The sequence below is a fragment of the Hemiscyllium ocellatum genome, chromosome 28 (genome assembly GCF_020745735.1).
Source record: "Hemiscyllium ocellatum isolate sHemOce1 chromosome 28, sHemOce1.pat.X.cur, whole genome shotgun sequence".
Taxonomy (NCBI): Eukaryota; Metazoa; Chordata; class Chondrichthyes; order Orectolobiformes; family Hemiscylliidae; genus Hemiscyllium; species Hemiscyllium ocellatum.
The window spans coordinates 33,284,150-33,308,339 of record NC_083428.1 but is presented as its reverse complement, the minus strand read 5'-3'; the positions used below and the strand labels follow the sequence as shown (position 1 = coordinate 33,308,339).

At 41.1% G+C, this 24,190-nt stretch overlaps 1 protein-coding gene across 5 annotated transcripts in view; it reads left to right on the top strand.

Moving 5' to 3' along the window:
- The window catches only part of tnfaip8l1 (tumor necrosis factor, alpha-induced protein 8-like 1), a 66,031-nt gene that overhangs the window by 30,324 nt on the left and 11,517 nt on the right, over window positions 1-24,190 (top strand). For 2 of the 5 annotated variants that reach the window (XM_060846166.1, XM_060846168.1), the window contains exon 2: window positions 608-756. The exons of 1 other annotated variant lie outside the window; for it this stretch is intronic. Coding sequence is in view for 1 of the 4 variants with exons in the window: in XM_060846164.1 (XP_060702147.1) it covers window positions 3,879-3,906 (28 nt within the window). In the remaining 3 variants the exon portion in view is untranslated. Of the gene's footprint in view, window positions 1-607; window positions 757-3,553; window positions 3,907-24,190 lie in introns of those variants that run through there. 2 more of the 5 variants (XM_060846167.1, XM_060846164.1) reach the window with 2 other exon arrangements.

Sequence of the window (24,190 nt, the reverse complement as noted above, 5' to 3'; positions counted from 1 at the left end):
GGTTTCGGGTGAAAAGGGAAAGATTTAAAAGGGATCTAAGGGACAGCGTTTTCACACGGACAATGGTTATGTATGGAATGAGCTGCCAGAGGAAGTTATGGAGGTTGGTACAATTACAGCATTTAAAAGGCATCAGGATGAGTATATGAATAGGAAGGGTTTAAATGGATATTGACAAATGGGAATAGATTAATTTATGATGTCTGATCGACATGGACATGCTGGACTGGAGGGTCTATTTCCTTGCTGTACATCTCTCTGACTGTATGACGGGTGGGCGGCACAGTGGCACAGTGGTTAGCACTGCTGCCTCACAGCGCCGGAGACCCGGGTTCAATTCCCGACTCAGGCGACTGACTGTGTGGAGTTTGCACATTCTCCCTGTGTCTGCGTGGGTTTCCTCTGGGTGCTCCGGTTTCCTCCCACAGTCCAAAGATGTGCAGGTCAGGTGAATTGGCCATTCCAAATTGCCCATAGTGTTAGGTAAAGGGGTAATGTGGGGGTATGGGTGGGTTGCGCTTCGGCGGGTCGGTGTGGACTTGTTGGGCCGAAGGGCCTGTTTCCACACTGTAAGTAATCTAAGTAATCTAATCTAATCTAACTTCAGACAGAGTTGAAAAATTGCTAACCTCAACTGGCGTGGGAATTGAATCCATCCTGTTGTCAACACTCTGCATTACCAACCAGTCATCCAGCCAACTGAGCTAAGCAAACCCCAGCTCCAGCGTACAAGTCACTGGTGAGATCACACTTTGAGTACGTCATAGAATTTTGGCCTCTTTTTATTATTAAGAAAGGATAAAACTGGCCGGGGTTGTTTTATGAGAAAAGATTGAACATGTTTTGCTTTATCCATTAGAGCTGAGAGGAATGAAAGCTGATCTCATTGAAATATAAAATTTGAAGATATCTTGACAAGCTAGATGCTGAATGGCACATAACTTCAGCTTAAAGTATCACACCTTTCCGATGCAGATGAGAAGGAATTTCTTTTCTCAGAAGAATTTATTTGGATTTCTTTCTCCCCTACAGCTGTGGAGTCAGGGATATAAAATCTGTTCCAGGCTGAGTTAGAGAGATGTTTCAGCCATGGGGGTCTCCAAGGTGACAGCAAACAGGCTGGAAAGTGGAATTAAGCCCAAGATCAGCTCAGACATGATCTTACTGAACGCTCGAGCATATTCGGGGGCTACGTGGCCAATTCCCTGAACTTGCCAATGATAATTGATGATAAATCAACTGTAATTTTTGTTTTAAAAAGAGATTGATAGATTTTTTTGTACTGCAAACATGTTAAGAGATATGGGACAAAAAGGAAGTCAGTCAGAGATCAGCGTTGTTAAACGGCAGAATCGCTAGAGGGGTTAACTGGGATCTTCCTGTTCCTAAGTTTCTTGACAAAGTTAAAATGCCACAATGTCAGGAGGAAAAAATCTTCAATGAATTTCTTATGCCCAGGCTTGCCTTGAAATAGCTTTAAATGCCAGAACAAGAAATGTTTCAGAGACCTGGATATGTATCTAACATTGTCTGTTTGTAACACATCGTAATCGAATGGATAGTAAACCTGATGTAGCTGCTATCTTAGAGAGAGAAAACGTGCCATTGATTATAAGGAATGGTCATCTGTGGACTCTGTTTCTTGCATGATCTTGGGCCAGCATCCCTTCACATGTGATCCTGTATGTGAGTATGAGATTTTCCTGGAGTTGCCAATAGTCTATGTGGCTTCGAAAAAAGTGAATAGGACCCATAAATGAACACCCCACTCCTATTTCTGACTGACTGAATTTCTGCGGATAGAGGAAAGGGAGGGTGTAAAGATGTAATTCACACAGGAGGGGAACCCGGATCTCAGTGGTGCCATTTGAATGCAGTGCTCAGTTCAAACAGCAGACAGCATTTTGTCAGCCACGTGGGACTTAACACGCATTATGGGAGTCATGAGTGGACATAAAGATTCTTCACCTGTGGAGTCTGAATAACTGTCATGATATAAAGTTATTTAAACCCCCACATCTTTGGAAATGAAAACAAATCAGTGGGAGTTTTAAAAATAAACTCCGTTCACATAGTTTAAATAGTTGTTTATTGACATTTCCCACATGGCTAGCATTATATTATGTTGATTTGCAGGCAGATTTCCAAAAGCTACACTTGGCTGATGAAGGCCTATTCTGATGTCTCATTTTGGTGACAACTTTAACAAGCTAATTAGCTGCCTTAGACACAGGGACAAAAAGAATTCATTTTTAGAAAGGATCAAGCAATTAAGATTTTAAGAAGTTTGAATGGGCTTTGATAAACTTTTTTTTAATATCTAGTCTGTCTCGTAAAATCTATATAAAATTTTTAGCATTTTATTTGATTTCACCTCTGCATGGCTCCTGATGCCATCCAGGTTAAATACTGGATGTGTTGGCATGGTTGCTAAAAGATACCACGGAGTTGGTTGGAGGAAGGATTTGACATTAAGGTTGCATGGGGATGGGTAGGTGATGATGAAGTGTGAGCAGAGGGCTAGAGGACCTAGGGACTGAGATAGGCCTTTTAGTCAGGCCGCCTGGGCATTCAGCCACCTCTTTGGCCATGCTTCCAACGTTTGTGCATTCGACTGGAGCCTGCTGCAGAGCCAAGGTCCTTCTATTTGGAGTCTTTCTATTGAGGCTATGGGGACAAGTCAGGAAATTTCCACAAAAGTGAAAACCAAGGCTTGAGTCTTTGATTATGGTCCACTAATTTATCACTGGTGTTGAAATGCAATTTGTCAATCATTCCCACAGTAGAATGATAAAATAAATAATTACATTTATATATCACCTTTTATGTCATCATAGTGCTTTACAGCTAATGAAATACTTTGGAAGTGCAATTTTTTTTTGTGTAGGAAATATGATACCCAATTCATGCAGAGCAATTTCCCACAAACTGCAGTGTGCTAATGACCAAGTAATGTTCTGGTGTGCTATTAATTAAGGAAGAAATGTCAGTCAGCACTGCAAGGATAAATCCTCTGCCCTTCTGCACGTTAGAGCCTCAGGATCTTTTCTACCTGTCTATGAGGGTGGATGGTCTGATGGTTTACGGTTTGCCATGCCTGGTTTTAGAGGATTAATTGATGGTAATTACAGAGACTGTGGTATAACCTGGCTTAATGCAGAGCAGGGATTAAACTTGGAATTTATTGGTGCATGTGAATTCAGAAAGGGGAAAGAGAAATTTCCTCTTTGGTCTGTGTGTAGCATGTTTTTAAACACTTTTATTTACACTTGTGCAGAAAAGAAATTGGAAAAATGTCAGAAATACACAATATTTCCTTCAGTGTAAATACAAAACTCTCTAACATTTTGGGTATTACCCTTTCTCTATTCTGAAGAAAGGTTTATCTCTAAAACAAGTAAACTCCCTTTGTGCAAAGTCTGACAGACGTGCAGGATATTTACTGCATTTCCTGTTTCAGTATAATATGCAAAACGCATCAAACCAAAAGGAGAACATTCAATGTCTAGTTTATGAAGTTAGTGTGCCTATCTCCTGTGATTATCTCTTCCCTGTGCCCCCATCCTCCCCACCGTCAGCGAGTGGTGATCATATCAAGGAGGGAAGAACGTTTTCCAGCTGTCTGCCTGACCGGACCTGAAAGGGTGTCTGTCGTCAGTCAGGGTGGAGGACAGGGCAGGGCAGGGCCAGCTTCAACTGACAGATTCCAAAAAAAAAACATTTTCTGAACTCCTCTCAGAAGTGTCTTAACTGTTGCACACTCGGGATTCAAGTGTGATTCAGCCCCTTTGCACAGGTACTTCTTGAATTGGCTGGGAGTGCACTGTTCCGCGGTGATTTAACCAAGTTGTGCACGTTACTACAGATCTTTACCAGCCATGGAGTTGGAAGACGAGGTAAAAGAAGGTAAGGGATGGACTGGAATTTCACTGCAAGTCATAACAAGTCAGATTGTCTCTCCAAACTAAAAGTGTTCTGAAGTTTTCACTTGTTATATACCATGTATCTTCTGCATGCTTGGGCAAACTTTAAAAATTCATTAATATGTGAGAATATTGGGAATAGATTTTGAAATGCCATAATTCTGTAAGTAGCACTGAAAGTGAATTTCATGAAGACTTGGTCGCTATTTAAAAACCTGGTAGATAAAGTTTCAGGAAAAATGTATTTTTGTTCTCTGTATGCCCTATAAGAGGTTACCACTGCCAGAAAATCGATCAGTAAAATGAGTTATGACTACTGGAGAAAAATCTGGGTGGAGAAGTTCATAACAGCATTTAAACGCCTCAAAAACAAGTTCTAAATTCAATTCTGAAGGTGTAATGTGAAATCTATTGATCTGTCCACAAATTAGACCTGGATCAGGCAATGCAGAAATGATAGTTATGAAGGGTGAAAAAGTCTCTCTGGCCTGTAGAACCTCATAGTCCATGTATTGACAAAATAGTATGAGGAGGACACAAATCATGAGTGAGAAATTGTGAGGGCCCCTTTGAATCCAGAGTATCAATGTGAATCTGGCACCTCCCAACAACACCAAACTGAGTTATAAACTGCCAGCTACATACTGCTATCTAGCAGAGGGAATGGAGCTGTCCTTTTGTTTACCTTGGGTATCAAATGTTACATTTAAAGACATTTGAACCCTATTTTAATATTCAAACAATTCAAGAATCAGTTCTTTTTAACAGTTCCTAATTCTAAAAGTAGTCAACTTTGTGAAAGTCTAAAAAAACCAAGCCGTGTCATCAGCATCAATTCACCCACCTGTTCTTTTTAATTATGTTCTTTTTAAACCCACATCCTCTGGATGAGAGGAAGATTAGATTAGATTACTTACAGTGTGGAAACAGGCCCTTCGGCCCAACAAGTCCACACCAACCCGCCGAAGCGCAACCCACCCATACCCCTACCTTTACCCCTTACCTAACACTACAGGCAATTTAGCATGGTCAATTCACCTGACCTGCACATCTTTGGACTGTGGGAGGAAACCGGAGCACCCGGAGGAAACCCACGCAGACATGGGGAGAACGTGCAAACTCCACACAGTCAGTCGCCTGAGTCGGGAATTGAACCCGGGTCTCAGGCACTGTGAGGCAGCAGTGCTAACCACTGTGCCACCGTGCCGCCCTATTTGATTGCCCTGGAAAAGAACTCGTCAAAAAGACTGCATTTCCATTACTGGGAACACAGGAGATAAATGGGGAGACTAGCCCAGTCAGATAGCCAGCCAGGCTTTGGGAGGAACCTTTGTCAAGCAGGGAGTAGCGTAACGATCTCACATTCAAAACTAGTCTGAATGAGTAAGCTAATCTTAAAAGGTTAATCAAATCTGCTCAAGGGAATTAATGTGACTTATAGTTATAATATTTCTTGGCCTCCAGGAGGGTTTGAGAAACACTTTGATTATATTGTCACTTTGTACACTAACGTGCTGTCTGTAAAATAATGCTGCTCAACAATAGGCAGAGTATCTAGTTCTGAACGCAATTGGATCCTTTTGTTCTAACCCAGATTGTCCTTTGTACAATTAGACGTTGAGCAGGACCAACTGTGAGTGAGTCTGATTGGATTGCTTAAGAGAATGGCTGTCATTGCTGTACCAGTTTCTAAGGTGCACCCAAAACGAGTGACATTATCAAATAGCCAATGAGACGGTCCGTTCTCTAAAAGGAATAAGAGGATTCAAATTGAAGTTTGAGACTTCTCCTGTTGTGTGGTGGCAGTTTAGAACTGGATATTACTTGCTACCACTGGGTGTTTTCAGTGGGTGACATGTAATATAGATCGGGGGTTTAGCTCTCACCAGTGAGGGCATCCACCATGTGAAAACAATTGAGGGTTTTTAAGAGCTTATTGATTGTGACACTGCCCACAAAAGGAATACATTGGGTTGGGTAGAAAGGTAAAAGGAGGCAGGTAGTTTTTCCAAACTGATTAAAACAGTGAGAAGAGAGAGAGTGTACTATCATCATTGCCCCTATTGGGCAGTAGGCACTCGACTGACTTTCTTCTTAGCCACAATATAAAAACCAGTGCCGTCCACCCACCTTTCTCACCCACCTTTCTCACCCACCTTTCTCACCCACCTTTCTCACCCTCCTCCCGAAGCTGCCAAAACCCCTGCTGCCTTCACTTCTGGCGTTACTGTAATTGTCTGCCTTTAAACTTTATTTTCCACTCTTTCTACATTATCTACACTGCAGTGCGTGTGCAATTGAAATGAGGTGAAACTATCTCCTTCAGCTGATCTTTGTATCTGGGCAACTGAAGTTACATCACACAGTTTATCTTGATGCAAGCCTGAAACCAATTTTCACCAGCTCAAGTTACATGTTTCTCCCAACTCTGCAATTGAAATCTTCATAATGTAATTGTATGTTTATATTCCATTAATACACTGCTAATATAAAGGTCATAATTATAAGACATTTCAATAATTATCATCTCCACATTTCCCCTTTAACAAGGGGTAAAGGATTGTCTTGTTTTTGCAATGCATCACATTACCCCGGAGGATGTAGAAGATCAATTGTTGAGCAGGTTCAAGTCAAAGATTGATCATTTCTTGAGACTGATTGATTACTTTAAGGGATATTAAATGCAGGAAAAAGGCACGGAGGAGACGATCAGCCACGATCCAGAATGGCAGGGCAGGCTTGATGAGCTGAATGGCCTATTCCTGTTCTTATGTGATTGGTATCATTCATTCTAAGTTGCCCCAGTACAGCATTTTGAGTACGAATTGTAGTAACTCTATGCAGATCCACGAATCTAGTTGCTATTGTGATTTCTCAGCCCCCTGGTACACGTTTTACGCCTAGTACAAGTGACTGTTCATCTTCAAATCCATAGCAAGTTTGCAGATAATAGCGTTCATTAGTCCATCTTAGCTCACCTCTCCAGAATTTCCAAAATAATAATTGTAGGATCCCTACAGTGTGGAAGCAGGCCGTTCAGCCCATCAGGTTCCTACCAACCTTCCGAAGAGCATCCCACCCAGACCCCCCACCCCCACCTTATATCTATAACCCTGCATTTCCCATGCCTAATTTACCTATTCTACACATCCCTGGATACTATGGGCAATTTAACATGGCCAATATCCACCTAACCTGCACCTCTTTATACTGTGGCAAGAAACCAGAGCACCCGGAGCAAACCCATGCAGACAGAGGAAGAATGTGCAAAATCCATACAGCTATTCGCCCGAGGCTGGAATCGAGCCCAGGTCCCTGGTGCTGAGGCACTGATGCTGATCACTGAGCCACGTGCCACCCCTGTCCCATTGCACCTTCTCAGTTCTTGAATGGGCCAAACTCTTCATCTACTCTATAAGAAAATGTAAATTTTACTAACTGCACGTAATTGTACCATTATCAATTTTACAGTGTTTGATCAAGTCTTTGGCACATGCAATGTTTCGACAGAAAGGACATTCAGAGAAATAAATGAAATTACTGTGCTTCCCTGGGTAGAAAGGTAACCTTCATCAGTGTGAACAGTTTTGATCTCCTTATGTAAGGAGGGTTATATTTGCCATGGAGGGAAGTGGAAGGGAAATTCGCCAGATTGTAACGGCAGGGTTGTCAGACGATGGGAGGTTGAGGAGACTGGATTTGTATTTCCTAGCATTTCAATGAGGAGGTGATCTCTTTGAAACTTACAAAATCCTTATAAGCTCTCATCCAGGTGGATGTAGATAAGACCCGTACCCTGGTTAGTGAGTCTAAAACCAAGGGACAGAATCTCGCAAAGGGCAGGCCTGAGATGAAGTGGAAGTTTTCACACAAGACAACGAATCTCTGGAATTCTCTACCCCAGAGGGCTGTTGGAGCTCAATCATTGAAAGGCAGAAATTGATAGATTTCAGCTGTGATCTGCAACAATGGTAGCACAGGTTGAATGCCCACTCGTCTTTCTTTCAAATTTGACTCAACATTTCTGAAAGGAAGCACGAGATCTTTCTAGCCATTGTCTCTCACAAACACCATTCTTGCTGATTTATTATTGCGTGACAAATGTGATTGTACACAAGCCCCAGAAATGATACTGATCCTTCAGTGGCCAGATGTAAACAGCTTATTCACCATCTCCGATGTGACTAATCACCCTAAACTCCACTGTGCTGCACTTTTATCTCAAGATTGTCTTGGCTATCTCATTTCACAATGTGGCCACAAAAATAAATCGACCGACATAAATCACACATCCTGCGTCACAGCAGAAGCTAAACAGCATCGTCAGCTAGATTACAACCCAACACTTGAAACCATATTGTGTCCTGGGAATGAACGATTTTAACTATTTTGTTATCTCTAGATTTATTACAAATTCACAAGCTGTTTCCTTTGAAAAGAAAGCAAAAACACAAATCATTTAAATTAAAGCAAATCCTGTCCCTGTGCCTATATGTTAAAACAACTAGGATATCTTACAGAATACTAAGACCATTCCAAATCCATAATTTATTATCTTTTCTTTTTGTAAAAGAGTCTCAGTTATGTCCCCTCACAGTTGGTGCTTCAATTACCCCAATCTTTCCTCTTCACTTGATCATATGAGGCAAGTGACTGGCCTTAAGTTCTCTTCTACACTGACAATTTTTTACTTTGCCATGGTGACCCAACAGAACATTCTGCTGAAGGTGACACCTGACCCAACCAGAATGATTTACAGTTTTAGCAAATCTTCTGCCAATTTATATGCAAGTGATCAGGTAATATAATGAAATAGTCAGTAAACAGCTTGCTTCCAAGCGCATGAGAAATAACAGCAGGAGTCAACCATGGGCCTCATGCTGAGATATTTATATCATCGATAGTCACAGGTGAGGTGCCAGAAGACTGGAGGTTGGCAAAAGGGCGGTAAAGACAAGCCAGGGAACTATAGACCAGTGAGCCGGACCTCAGTGGTGGGCAAGTTGTTGGAGGGAATCCTGAGGGACATGATGTAACGCATTTGGAAAGGCAAGGACTGATTCGGGATAGTCAACATGGCTTTGTGCATGGGAAATCATGTCTCACAAACATGATTGAGTTTTTTGAAGAAGTAACGGTGGCACGGTGGCACAGTGGTTAGCACTGCTGCCTCACAGCGCCTGTAGACCCGGGTTCAATTCCCGACTCAGGCAACTGACTGTGTGGAGTTTGCACGTTCTCCCCGTGTCTGCGTGGGTTTCCTCCGGGTGCTCCGGTTTCCTCCCACAGTCCAAAGATGTGCGGGTCAGGTGAATTGGCCAAGCTAAATTGCCCGTAGTGTTAGGTAAGGGGTAAATGTAGGGGTAAGGGTGGGTTGCGCTTCGGCGGGTCGGTGTGGACTTGTTGGGCCGAAGGGCCTGTTTCCACACTGTAAGTCTAATCTAATCTAACAAAGAAGATTGATGAGGGCAGAGCAGTAGATGTGATCTACATAGACTTCAGTAAGGCGGACGACAAGGTTCCCCATGGGAGACTGATGAGCAAGGTTAGATCTTATGGAATACAGGGAGAACTAGCCACTTGGATACAGAACTGGCTCAAAGGTAGAAGACGGAGGGTGGTGGTGGAGGTTGTTTTTCAGACTGGAGGCCTGTGACCAGTGGAATGCCACAAGGATCGGTACTGGGTCCTCTAATTTTTGTAATTTACATAAATGATTTGGATGCAAGAATAAGAGGTACAGTTAGTAAGTTTGCACATGACACCAAAATTGGAGGTGTAGTGGACAGCAAAGAGGATTTCCTCAGATTACAACAGGATCTGGACCAGATGGGGCAATGGGCTGAGAAGTGGCAGATGGAGTTTAATTCCAATAAATGCGAAGTGCTGCATTTTGGGAAAGCAAATCTTCGCAGGACTTATACACTTAATGGTAAGGTCCTAGGGAGTGTTGCTGAACAAAGCAACCTTGGAGTGCAGGTTCATAGCTCCTTGAAAGTGGATTTGCAGGTAGATAGGATAGTGAAGAAGGCATTTGATCAGAGTATTGAGTACAGGAGTTGGGAGGTCATGTTGCGGCTGTACAGGACATTGGAATATTGTGTGCAATTCCAGTCTCCTTCCTATTGGAAAGATGTTGTGAAACTTGAAAGGATTCAGAAAAGATTTACAAGGATGTTGCCACCCACATAGCTAACCCACCTAGCCTGCACATCCCTGGACACTGTGGGAGGAAACCCACACAGACACTGGGAGAATATGCAAATGCCAAACAGACAGTTGCCCAAGTCGAACTTGGGACCCTGGTGGTGTGAAGCAGCAGTGCTAGCCTCTGTGCCTTTTATTGAAAGACCGCAAGCATAGATTCCAATGTCTAGGTTTTAAATATAGAGTTATAGAGTCCTACAGCACAGAGTCAAGATTAGAGCCGTGCTAGAAATGCACAGCAGGTCAGGCAGCATCCAAGGAGCAGGAAATCGACTGCATCTGCAGTCCTCACTTTCTCCTACAACACAGAGACAGGCCCTTTGGCTCAAACTGGTCCATGCCAACCAAAATATGCAGCAACGCTAACCCCATTTCCCTGCACTTGGCCCATATCCTTCTAATCCTTTCCTATCCACGTATTTGTCCAAATGCCTTTTAAATGTTGATAATGTACCCACCTCAAACACTTCCGCTGGCAGCTCATTCCATATGTGTAACACTCTCTGTGTAAAAAAAACTTGCACCTCAGGTTTCCTCTTATTCTTTCCTTTCTAACCTTTAAACTGATGCCTCTCATCCTCGATTCCCAACCCTGGGTAAAAGACTGAGTGTGTTCACCCTATCCAGGCCTCTGATGAATATTTCTGTTCATCAAGGTTAGGAATGTTTGGAGCTGCAGAATGAAATATTATCATCCGGTGTTTTGTCAGAATATTGTAGGTTAAAATTTGAGGTTGCATAAACTTGGCCTATATTCTTGTGATGCCAACCCTCTTGTGCAGTGCTTTGTATAACCCTGGGGAAAAACAAAACCATAGGAATACTTTTTAAAAAAAAGAGCAACTCTTGTTTTGTAATTTTCTTAGAATAGGTCTCTTAGCCAGGTATATAGGTATTGAAAATAGGAAAGGGAAAACATTGTTTGGTTGACAGTCAGGTAGACCCCGATAGGGGAATACATATTTTTGCTTTCCAGTTGGCATGGGAAGGCAGTGTGTGACAAGGGTGAATGTGGCTGGAATAGAAGGGCCTGTCATGTGATGAAACCTCCCAGAATTAGTGAATATGGCAATCATGGTGAATTCCCTTGGTTATAAAAGTGTCGTAAATTTTCTGCTTGGCTACAAGTGTTAACAGGATTCAATAGGATGGACACTAGGAAACTGGTTTCTTGGGGATGGGGAAAAGAGTGTGGGAATCAAGAACAAACATAACATTATTCAGGCTTCACCATTTAGTGGCGAAGTCAGAAAGTACTGTTCCACACCACCAACAATGAAAATCTGGAGATCTGTCCTGCAAGGAGGCTGAGGATGTGGAATTGATTGGAGTTTTGAGTCTCATTTAGATAGCATTTTGACGGATCGAAGTATGGAGCAAAGGGAAGTAAATGGAATTGTGGTGTAGCTCCGTCATTATCTAACTGAATGGTAGATCAGGCTTACATCTCCCCCTGTTACTCAGACTCCTAGGTCTGGTATTCTGCATCTATTTATGAAGTAATACTCCATGTATACTGTGCCTCTGCCTCCAACTATAACAACTCAGTGACTAATATCATTATGGTCTACCAGCCTGACCCCCAAAGTTCCAACAAACACTACATTGTTCTAAATTCATTTGTTCTGAATTTGCAGTTCACTACAAATATTCACCAGCCTGAAGTAATTCTCATAAATCTAAACTGGTCACAGTTTTCCCTCTCATGAGCTTGAATATTTGCTAAACACAGTGCCTTCTGATTTCACTGCTATGATTATTTCTCCCTAGACTGACCATCCCGAGTCCTCAATAAGTAAAGCTGTCAGGTTAAAGCAATCTTATACTGTGGGCTGTTCTCCATACTTCAGTTTGGTATCTGAATTCTTTTAATCTGTAGACTTACTTGCCACCCTGTTTCTGAATTCCCATCCTGGCCATGGATAACTTGATGGCCCACACCACACAGTCTCTCTTTCTGTTCAGCTTAAATGTAGTTCTTTATAGATCATTTCCAGAGTATTAAAGTTCAAGGCAAAGTTGGACTGGGAAGCTAGAAATCTTTTCCCACAAAGACAGTACGACGTTGTACAAGCTGTAAGATTGTCAAAGTAAAGCATTTAGCTCAACAAAGTGTCGAAATTCAAATGCCATTTTAACCTCTATTAATTTGGGACCTAATTCGGTGTTAGGTGTGGATGTCAGCACCTGGAATTTCCCCTTGTAACTTGAGGATAGATCCTGCTATGGCAACCTTGCATTGTTTGGTTGCTAGTTGCCAAGTCTGGACACATTCTTGGAGTGATCACCATGTGACCAACTGCCCCATCCATGCATTCCTGTCATTGGTCAACTGATATGGCCATCTTGATGGCACCACTTTCCTAGACCAGTCCTAAGGGTGCAGAGAGTTGCTGACATCTGTGTTTGTAGCTTCCATTTTCTGGTCAGATCCTTACCCTGCTGATGTCTGAAAACATCTTCAGAAGCTTCTTAGAAATGCTCTCCATAAAAAGAACACTTGCGAAGCCTCAGTTAAAAGAGCTTTAACTTGCTAAGAGTTTGTTGGTATTCATACATGTTATTGCTGCCAAAGAGCACCAAGGAACCAGCGGTAAATGGCATGGTCTATGTATATCAATACTACTTAGCTCCAGATCTTTTGTGGATCACATGAGTTGGTATCAGATCTCCAGTTAGAAATGAAAGTTAAGAGTGCAATCCTTCACTTTGAGCAAATTTGAGTTCTTGAAAAGTGGTGAATCGGAGTGGATCTAATCGAGGTATCTAAGATAAATGTTTAGTGTAAATCCAGACACCAGTTTAACTTAAACTATGACAATTGGACAAAACTATTGGTGATACATTTTAATGCCAATGGTAACCTCTCAATGTAGAGTAATCCACATGTAGAACAGAAATTTGGGTAACCTAGTGGAGTGAAAAGTTTGGAATTGTCTTAAATATTTGGATGCAGATTGGAAGACATGGCTAATGTGATAGTCTGCAGTGTATTTCATAACGGATTGGTGAGGATAGGCTGAGCAAACCTTCTCAATCTGATTTGTCATATCGAAGCTATTTCCAAGTGTCTGACTTTACGCTGGTTCTGTGATAGCAGGAGCAGGTCAATATAAACAGAGACAGCAGCACATAAAAATGACGCCTTCTGTTTGAGAATCTCCTCCTCACTCAAGCAATGTTTAGCATGGTTACAAATGGTCCTTTATAGTACTGCTATGACTCCCAGCAAGCGTAGAAATATAATTGGTGATTGTAACAGAAATGACACAACAGACGTTCAATCTTTTGAATCTGCTGTAATGGAACCACTGAAGCTTATTTTTTTTCTTGTAAGTGGTCGGTGGATAACAAGGTGTTAAATTGCATTCATCAAACGGAGTAGGTTTGTAATATTGGCAATGAATTGTGAACTATGGAGATAGAAGTACAGTAGATAAAAAATCAAACCAGGCTGTAGATGTTAGAAATTTAGAGGATAAAACTTCCTTAGAAAGTGTTATGATGGTGAGGGACTTGCTGAGGGATTTATAAATTCCCTGGAAGAATATGGGCTCCCAATGGTACACTTCACTATCCCCTCCACCCCACAGACCCAGCTCCTTCCTCGTATTCAAATTCTAATCCCACGTGGTAACATTTATACAATGCACAATACACTGTATAGTGTGTACTGTTCTGGTTACCATGCCACAAGAATAATACCCATTACTGGAGAGGATGAAAAGAGAAGTTGCAAAACAAAAGATCACAAACTTAGTCCCAAATAAATCCAAGACAGAATTTAGGAGAATGTTCTTTACATAGAGAGTTGGTTTGAATGTGGAATCTGCTGCACATTTGGTGGTGGTTGAATGTGGGTATTGAAAAGGGAAGGCAGGTAAGTACATGAGAGAGAAAGGAATAGGAAGATCTGCTGATGTCTAGAATGGGAGGAGGCTCAAATAATGGACCAACACTAGCATTGGCCAGTTCGGCTGGGTGGCCTGAGTCTGTGCCTAAATTGTATGTATTAAGTTTGATTCCAGGCGTTAGCCAATGAAGTAAGAAACTGCATTAAAAGAGCTTTGATTTTACAACGTAAAGGGAAGACTTTTTAAAAGAAGGACCTACAGCAATTGCCAGCTGTACAGAACCTTTGATCAAAACAATAAAATTTCACATTGCCTCACCAAGGGGAGTAATGAAAATAGGCTTGGAACCAAGAGAAGTGACTTGAAGCTGGATCAATGTTAGGGAGGGTGAGGATGAAGAAGAACTAGGAGCAGGAGTAGGCCGTCTGGCCCTTCGAGCCTGCTCCGCCATTCAATAAGATCATGACTGATCTTTTCATGGCCTCAGCTCCACTTACCCACCCTCTCACCATAACCCTTAATTCCTTTACTGTTCAAAATATTATCTACCTTAGCTTTAAAAACATTTACTGAGAAAACCTCAACTATCTCACTGGGCAGGGAATTCCATAGAATCTCAACCCTCTGGGTGAAGAAGTTTCTTCTCAATTCAGTCCTAAATCTGCTCCCCCTAATTTTGAGGCTATGCCCTCTAGTCCTAGTTTCACCCATCAATGGAAGCATTCTGTCTACTTCTTTCTTATCTAGTCCCTTCATAGTTCTATATGTTTTGATAAGATCTCCCCTCATTCCTCTAAATTCCAATGAATATAATCCCAGTCTCCTCAGTCTGTCATAAGCAAATCCGCTCAACTCCAGAAACAACTGAGTGAACCTCCTCTGTACACCCTCCAGTGCCAGTACATCCTTTCTCAAGTAAGGAGTCCAAAACTGCACGCAGTACTCAAGGCATGGCCTCACCAGCACCTTATATAGTTAAAACATGATCTCCCTTCTTTTAAACTCAGTCCCTTTTGGCAATGAAGGATAAAATTTAATTTGCCTTCTTAATTACCTATTGCCTGTTACACCTATTACCTATTACTCCTGCAGAGCAATGATTCATGCACAAGGATACCCAGGTCCCTCTGCACAGCAGCATGATGCATTTATTTTTACTATTCACTTAATAGTCCTTTTTACTGTTACTCCTACCTAAATGGATGCCTTTACATTTATTAACTTTGTACTCCACTTGCCAGACCTTTGCCCACTCATTTAAGCTATCTATATCCTTTTGCAAAGCTTACAGTCCTCTGCACACTTTGCTCTCCCATTCATTTTAATGCCAGCCACAACTTTGACACACTACACATGGTGTCTAACTCCAGATCATCTATGTAAATTGTGAACACTGTGTTGAGGTAGTCAAGTCTAGTCTGTGATTAGAGTGGTGCTGGAAAAGCACAGCAGGTCAGACAGCATCTGAGGAGCAAGAAAATCAACATTTTCGGCAGGATTGCCCGAAATGTCGATTTTCCTGCTCCTCAGATGCTGCCTGACTTGCTGTGCTTTTCCAGCACCACTCTAATCTTGACTCTAATCTCCAGCATCTGCAGTGCTCACTTTCGCCGAGCCTAGTCTGTGGATGTGGTAAAATGCAGGGTGAGTTCAAAGCCTTCAAACGAGGACATTTAGCAGGTTAGTTCATATGAACCAATGACCATCTGTTACCAAGAAAGTGATAACCATAAATTTTCACCATTGGTACAAATGACATGCTTTAAACATTTGGCAGATTCTCACTTTTACACCTGCTTTCTGTGTTCAGTGATAACTGCTCATTAACTATTCATCATGCACTACCAATGAATTCCTTCCCTGAGGTTATATAATTTTAGAGATACTGGCTAATACTTTAGTTGCTTTTTATATTTGGTCCATTAGATTGTGAATGATGAAGGTGCTTTGGGAATTAAAATGTTGTTTTGGTACTCTATTGGTGAAATTGACAATTGACGTTTGAGATTTCTGGGAACTCTGGCTATTTAGTCAAAATTGCAGCTGAGACGCTTAGTCATTCTCTCATGTCCTTTGAATAATGTAATGGCCCTCAGTGGGTTACCAGAAAACCCAACAAGACCATGTACTGGAAAAAAGAATCTGATAAAAGTTACATCAATTCCTGAAGTCAATCATTGCATGAGAAAGCATTTCAAAATGGATTCATTTGACTCAGCACATGCAAAAGCAAAGACTCCTAAGGAAATCAGATTCTGAGAGCTCTTGTAGCAGAGTGGATAGTGTCCCTGTCTCTGAGCTTTCTCTCCCTTCCAACTCCATTCAAATTAAATGCCCTCCCTCTTTCCCTATCCTGTTAATTGACATTTTGGTTAGAGACTCAGTTAACTTGGTGATAATTTAATTCAAAAAGAGACTAGGGTTTTCTATCCTTGAACTCTGCCTTAATTTAATCTCCTCCCTCCCTTCCTACCCTCCCATTGGTGCTAGTGGGTAGTGCTTGTGATTGGTGAAAGTTAGTTTAAAATAAAGAGCTAGGTTTATCCCAAATGAGGAGGAGAAAGGATCCAGTAGGGGAATGGAGAATTTGCTGTTTGTGCTAAACTATAGATTTACAATAAAACCTTACTAAACCTCTAGAAATCTTTCGCTGCGTAGTTCAACTTACATTGTTACCTGTTGAACACTAGACACTGCTAAATCTTGGATTACTTGGTTTTTAAAAGGACATCTGGAAATTTCCCAAGTATAATGTGAACATCTTTTCCTTGAAATAACACATCGTTTAAATCTATTTACTATTGTGTTTTGCAATGTGGAGAAATCAGTAAATGGGAATTGCAGTTATTTGTATTTGTAGAACATCAGAATTTGAGCTATAATCCTGTCCCTGACACTCTATTTGTACAGCAGCTTTCAAATGAATGCATTTCAAAATGTTTTTTCATGCAATGATTGACTTCAGGAATTGATGTAACTTTTATCAGATTGGTGAAAGTAGTGATCATTCTTTGAGGAAAGTGAATGAGCAACTCATTTGATGGTTGACAAGAAATATTAGCTAGGACACAAGGAGAGATTCCTGCCTGACGTTTAGTGCCGTGGGATTTTTAACATCCACTTGAACTTGCAGGCAGAGTCCTCATGTAATGTCCCATCTGAAAGATGGCATTTCCAGCTTTGTAGCACTGTGACAGTATTACACTGAGATATGTCAAGCTTGGTCTAGACTCTATACTCTAGATGTACTTAAATCATCACCTGCAGATCCTATGTACGACAGTTCTCCCAACCAATTGAAGTAAACTGGAGCAATCTCAAAGTTTGGAATTGTTAGTGTATATGGTTGATATACTCCAGCTCAATAAAGGCATGTTGCTTCCTGTTATCGAAACAGCTGCTGTAGTTTGAAAATTACACCTGAAATTCCACACCTATGTGAATGTCACTGCAACATTCCCAGCACTGACATGTAGATGCAGTAAGTTAAATCAACTTATAGCTCACAACTAACTGCCTGAAATCTCTCACTGCTGTAAAGCTGAGATTGTTAGTTGGAAGCTTGTTTTTTGTGGTATTTACACGCCAAGTTACTTTCATTATAAAGCAGTGTTGACACTAAATGTGTACAGCACAAATTAAATGCCAAAGATGGAACACATTCCAAAGAGAAGAGGAGTGAAATTTCTTTCTCCCAGACTATGTTTCCATGGCATCAGGTCAAACTTTGGTTCTGGGTTCAGTCTGCATTTACATTGCACCTCATTTTCCACTTTGGATCCTGCAGCCTCAGGATTCAATATTGAGTTCAATTATTTTAAGGTCTGGGCACTTTCTCCCACATCGTTACCCTGACAACCACTCGCCAGGCCTCTCCACCCTTCAGGCTCTCTGCCTGTATTCCTGATGAAGGGCTTTTGCCCGAAACATCGATTTTACTGCTCCTGGAATGCTATCTGAACTGCTGTGCTTGTCCAGCACCACTCTAATCTAGACTCCTGTCATTACATGGGCTGCTACCACAAACAATCCCCATTGTCAGCCACTAATGATCCCTATTAGCAGCTATTTGAATTCTTCCAGGCTGACCTTTTACCCATCCTTTTTCTGTCTAACAGTTTTCCCTCTCTCTTTACCTATCATTTACTACCACCCCTCCACCACCCCATCTTCAGCATATATACCAACCTTTTCCTAGCTTCAATCAGGTCTGAAGAAGGGTTATTCGACCTGAAACATTTAACTCTGCTTTCTCTCCACTCATGCTGCCAGACTTGCTGAGTTTCCACTATCGTATTTGTGTTTGCATTTCTGATTTCCACTATCCACCAATCTTTAGCTTTTTTTGAACATTTCAGCACGTTGTGTTAGTGTGAAACTATGTCTGTCCAAAACCATGGGCAAAGTCTTACCTGACCCCGAAGGGAGATACATTGGAAAGGGAAGTCTCGCTCCACGTGGCTTTGGAATCAGGTCTACCTTGGGTCTCAGATTAGCATTACCCAAGTTTTCTGTTGACAACAACTTGATTGATTTTTTTTTCAGTGTGACCTTGAAAGCAATAGTTGCAGTTTATTAAAACTGAGATTAATCATAGCCTTCCACCGTCAACTTTGGTGAGGAGCACCAATGGAAACCGGGAGAGAGGAGGAAGGGAGGGAGGAGATTAAATTAATGTGGAGTTCAAGGATGGAAAACCTAGCCTCTTTTTGAATTAAATTATCAACCAAATTACCTGAGTCTCTAACCAAAATGTCAATTAACAGGATAGGGAAAGAGGGAGGGCATTAAATTAGAATGGAGTTGGAAGGGAGAGAAAGCTCAGAGACAGGGACACTATCCACTCTGTTACAAGAGTTCTCAGAATCTGATTTCCTCAGGGGTCTTTGCTTTTGCATGTGCTGAATCAAATGGATCTGTTTTGAAATTTTTTTTCTGCAACGATTGACTTCAGGAATTGATGTAACTTTTTGTCAGATTCTCTTTTCTTCCTTTCCAATACATGGTCTTGTTGAGTTTTCTGGTAACCCACTGAGGGCCATTACATTCCACCTTCAATGATCCTCTGTTGAAGTAGGATGTTAGGCGTCATGTACATCTGGAATGACTACTGCATGTCTTTAAAGTATTGTCACAGTCAAAAATAAACTTGCATTCAGACTTCCCACACAGGAAAGAGCACTTGGCTATTTGTGGCTTAAAGAAGATGGAACCCAGACTGTATATCTGGATACCCATCACAGTATGACAATCAAATATGATTCATGCCCTAGTTTGGAAAATGATGGTCTTTGTCTTTAAAACTGCCCGCCCCTTAATGTAGGAATGAATCTCATCTGGTGTTTAAAACGCAGGATATCCATGTAAATGAAAAGCAGCATTCAGTTTGCCTGGGAACAGCAGTGGAATTTGTGAGGAGCTTGATTCCAAATCATTATTTGATTGTCTATCTGTTGCTATTTTTAATTTCCTGCTTCTAGCAATCTCTGAATTCTACAATTATTGCAACACAGAGGAGGCCATTCTGTCTGTTGTCTATGGGGACCAGCTTTCTCCAACCACTTCCTGGCCTTTTCCCACTTAGCCCAGGAGAATATAACTTAGTACTTACCTAATTCCCCTTTGAAAGCCATGTTTGACTGCCACACTCTCAGGCAGTGCATTCAAAGTCCTAACAATTTGCTACTTGAGAAAAAAAGTTTCTCCTCATGTCACCATTGTTTCTTTTGACCATCACCTATGCCCTCTGACTCTTGAACGTTACGCCAACGTGAAAATCTCTATCTACTCTTTTAGGTCCCTCATGGTTATAAAGAGCTCTGGCAAATCTACTCTAAGGAGAACAGCCACATGCTTCTTCAATCTGTCCATTTAACCAGCTCCAAGTATGAGGATTAAGCCCTTATATATCGTTTCTGCATTGACTCTAAAGTCTTCATACTGTTCTGAAAATGTCCAGCACAGAATCTAACACTTGAGGTCAAAAATAGTCCAATGCCTTCTATTGAGTGGGACTTAATTCCATTGTTGTCTACATAACTGCAGCCAGAAAATTACCAACACTTTTTCTTCTGTTCCTTCTCCTCCACCATTACCTTCCTTTTGTCTACCAAGCATGGATCCATGTACATGCTGCCTCTTGGCAAAATCTATTGATGACATTGTATTGGTTTTCCCATGGACACAGATGACACCCATCTCGAAATCACCACAGTCTCTTGTGACTTCTCTACCAGTGCTCAATATTTAGACTGGACCCCTATTTGCTCAGCTGTGACATTGTGCAACTTTTCTCCAACTGAGCTCAGGAGCTGCTGGAATTTTTTAATCCATGTTGTTGTCACCTATAAACCTGACTATCTCCATTCATTCCTGGTTCCTCACCCACATTCTGCCCGCTCCAACTCGGGATTACCAAAAACTATGCCCCCATCAAATCCTGATTGCAATCACTCCTAAATTGTTTGACATACACTGGTTCCCAATCAAGTAACATCTTCATTTAAAATGATTTTCCTTGTTTTGATTTGTCTCCATGGCCTCTCAATCCCTATCTCTGTAATGTACTCCAGCCCCACAATGCTCCAAGATAACTACTGAAAACAAAAAATACTGGTGGTCACAGCAGGTCCGGCATCATCCATGGGAGAAAGAGCAAGCTAATGTTTTGAGTCGAGATGACTCTTCATCAGAGTTCTTCGTCATAACCGTATTGCTTCAATCACTCCACTATGACACCAGTTGCCTTGGTCTGGCCTCTGGGATTCCCTCCCTTTACCTCTTTACCCTATCCATTCCACTTTCTCTCTATTAAGCCACTCCTTAAAACCTACCTCTTAGACAATATTGTTAGTCATCTGCCTAAATATCTTATTTGGCTCATTATTTTACTTTACTGGATAATGCTCCTCTGAAGTGCCTTTGGAAGTTTAATTATATCAAATGTGTAATGTAAATATAATATTGTTTTTAAAGTAATGTTTTATAAGTGTTTGTCATAACATTCTTGCTTTTGAACTGTGCCTCTGTTTATAAAGTCTGGTGCCCTATATGTCTTTGAAATTACTTTCTTAACCTGCCCTGTCCCTTTCACTGATTTGTGAGCATACACTTGTGGGTCTCTTTGTTCCCTTATCGCCTGTAGAATTGTTCATTTGATTATAAATTCCCTCTGTTCTTTCTTCCTCCAAATGAATTACCATTTCACATTTCCTGGAGCAGATCTTTATCTGTTATTTTTCCACAAGTTTGCCAGGTTCTCTTGAAGTCAGTCATGATCCACCTCACAGTTGACAATATTTCCTTGTTTTGTATTTTCTGCATTTTTCTAATTTGTGCCCAGAGCACCCACCTCCATGCCATGCTTGACTCAAGAAAAACTGTGGTGTTCGTACCCTTGCTGAACCTGGCTGTATATGTGAAGCAGTCTAAAGAAGAAAAACCTCAGTTTCCCATCATTTAGGTATCTGTATCTGAGCTGCCCCTTTTTCAAGTGTCTTTTGGAAATCCATATGCACCACATCAACTGTATTTCCCTCATCAATCAATTTTGTTACCTCCTCCGAAGTTAGTCGAACACAATTTGGCTTTGTTTCCCTGCTCCTTGTTCTCCACTTGTCCAAGTGATTTATGTTTTTCTCGCAGATTATCACTTCATCCACACCAACAACACTAAACCGACTGGACAGTAGTTGTTTGATTTGCCCTTAGACTCATTTATTTTTCAAAGTAGATATGATATTTGCAGTTTTCAAATCCACAAACATCCCCCCCCCCACCCCCGTTTCTGAAAAGAATTGAAAGATTATGGGCAAATTCCAACCTGTACTTCCATCAATGTCCTGAATGCATTCCATCTGATTCTGGTAACTTTTCAACTTGTAAGTACAGCCAACCTTTCTAATATTACAACATATCAATTGTAGCCCACTGAATTTTTTTTAAATGCTTCCTCTTTCACTATGATGATCTTAACTTTCTTCCTGAAAAAAGATGCACGGTATTCACTTCACATTTCTTGCATACCCTTTCCCTCCCTGGAGGTTCTGTTTTTGATTCCTGATCTTTCCAAGGCCTCTAATTGCCAATATATTTTATTGGTTGTATACCTATAGGTTCCCTTTACATGAGCCGTCAGTCTTTCCTCATATTTTCTCTTTGTCTCTTTTATTTCCTTTATATCACATTTCCTTTGAACTTTATTATATTCAACCTAGTTCTCACTTGTATTATTAGTCTGACATATTTTTGTGTCATTATGTTCAGTGCCGTGTACTGTAGGGATAGCAGTCAGAAGCACAGAACAGGGGATCACATGCTCTCTGGCAAGCAAAAGCCAGGATTGAAGTTGTAACTCTCCCAGTTAAGAACCTGCTAAGAATGACAGATCAGAATGTTTGCTGCCCTCGTCAAAACTGAACTGACTGAACTCAGCTGGGGCAGGCTGTGTGATGTCATTGTTAACCTCAATATCCTGACCACAGAAGGACACACACGTGAGGAAAGAATGAAGCTCATTGAGCATTTTGCATCTGAAAGAAAGACTTGCATTTATGTCGTTCCTTGCATGACAGGATGTCCCTAAGTGCCTAATACGTGTGAGATAAGGTTTGAAATGTATTAACTGTTATAATGGAAATAAATGAAAACCAATTTGTGTATAGTAAGTTCCCACCAACAACATTGTGATTATGACTGAGTAAACTACTTTGGGGATGTTGATCGAGGGATGAACGTTGCCTAGTACATTAGATAATTCCCCTGCTCCTCTTCAAATACTCTCTTGGATCTTTAAACCAACCTGATACAACAGATAGGGTGCCGGTCAATATCTCATCGATTGCATCATGACTCACCCTCGTTTACTTTCTTGTTGGGCTGAAACTCATTTTTTTCTCTAATTTCATAGCCATCCCTGGAGATCAGTCCCTTGTTTTATTCCCATCCAGCCCTGGAGAGTGCATGTGTCCCACCATTTCAAACTTGCCTTTGGGGATGAATTCGTCCAATGGGCAAGAATGAGTTATGTAATAAAATGCTCTCAATCCACCAAAGAATGAGTTCAAAATTTCCAAAATATTATATTCCATGTCTGTCTGATCCACTTGAGTCAACTCCTATCTTTAATCAGCTAAATCTGCCATGCAAGTGAACGTGAAAGTATTCTTTAATGAAAGTACTGACTATATTTGTATTGTGGTTATCTTTCATTGATCAAATGACACAGCATCAAATTTCTACAATGTAACTTTTGTGAGAAACAAAACTGCCACTGAATCCAAACCAGAAATGACTGGAATTTCTCCCTCTTGGAGTTTGCGAGCGCTGTGAAGTAGATCACATCCTCTTCCACTCGTACCCTCTCTTACATCTCTTAATTTCCCAAAACATCCTCAAATACATACATACTTTATTGGTGTCATAGTAGGAATTGGTCGATTAACCTTTTTCTGATTCATCATTTTTAACCAGTGATGAAGCATTTTAACCTTTGAATTCCACTTGCCTGTCTCTTTATTTGCTGGGTGAGTATTTCTGTCCCTGGGAACCGGTTTAACTTAGTTGGCTGAATCATTGATTACAGTGCGGTAAAATGCCAACAGTGTGGGTTCAGTTTCCATCACCGGTTTGAGGTTACCATAAAGGACTCTCTTCAACCTCATCCCTCGCCTGAGGTCTGTTGGCCCTAAAGTTAAATCACCACCAGTCGCTTCTCTCTCTGAGAGAGCAGCCCCTATGTTCTGGGAAGACTACGGTGACACAAAAACAATTTCTGTCCCTTATTTCAAATGGTGCAACTGATTTTGATCTGTACTTGCTAATCTTTCTACAAAAAGGCAAGGACAGGAATTATTCCCCATCTGCTTTGCACATTCCCTTTTGTTAATTTTAACTTCTTGATCAAATTGCTCCTCATGTCCTCACTCCAGGGAATTTTCCTCAGTGCCACATCATATCTCAATCCTAACAGTTCCTGGACTCTCCAGAGGCCATGCTTGTCTTTGCTAACATGAACCAAATGACTGACTGCAGTACTCCAGAGTTCTTTTACATTTTTCCTAGACTGAATCTTGTTCGCTCTGAGTTTTTTCTTTTATATCTGTAGGCCAGCTTTCTGTTAATTACTAATAGAAACAGTTGAAATGCAGAGCAGGTCAATCATTGTATCTGGTTTTACAAAAAATAAGTGATTGTTGCTGATTTTTG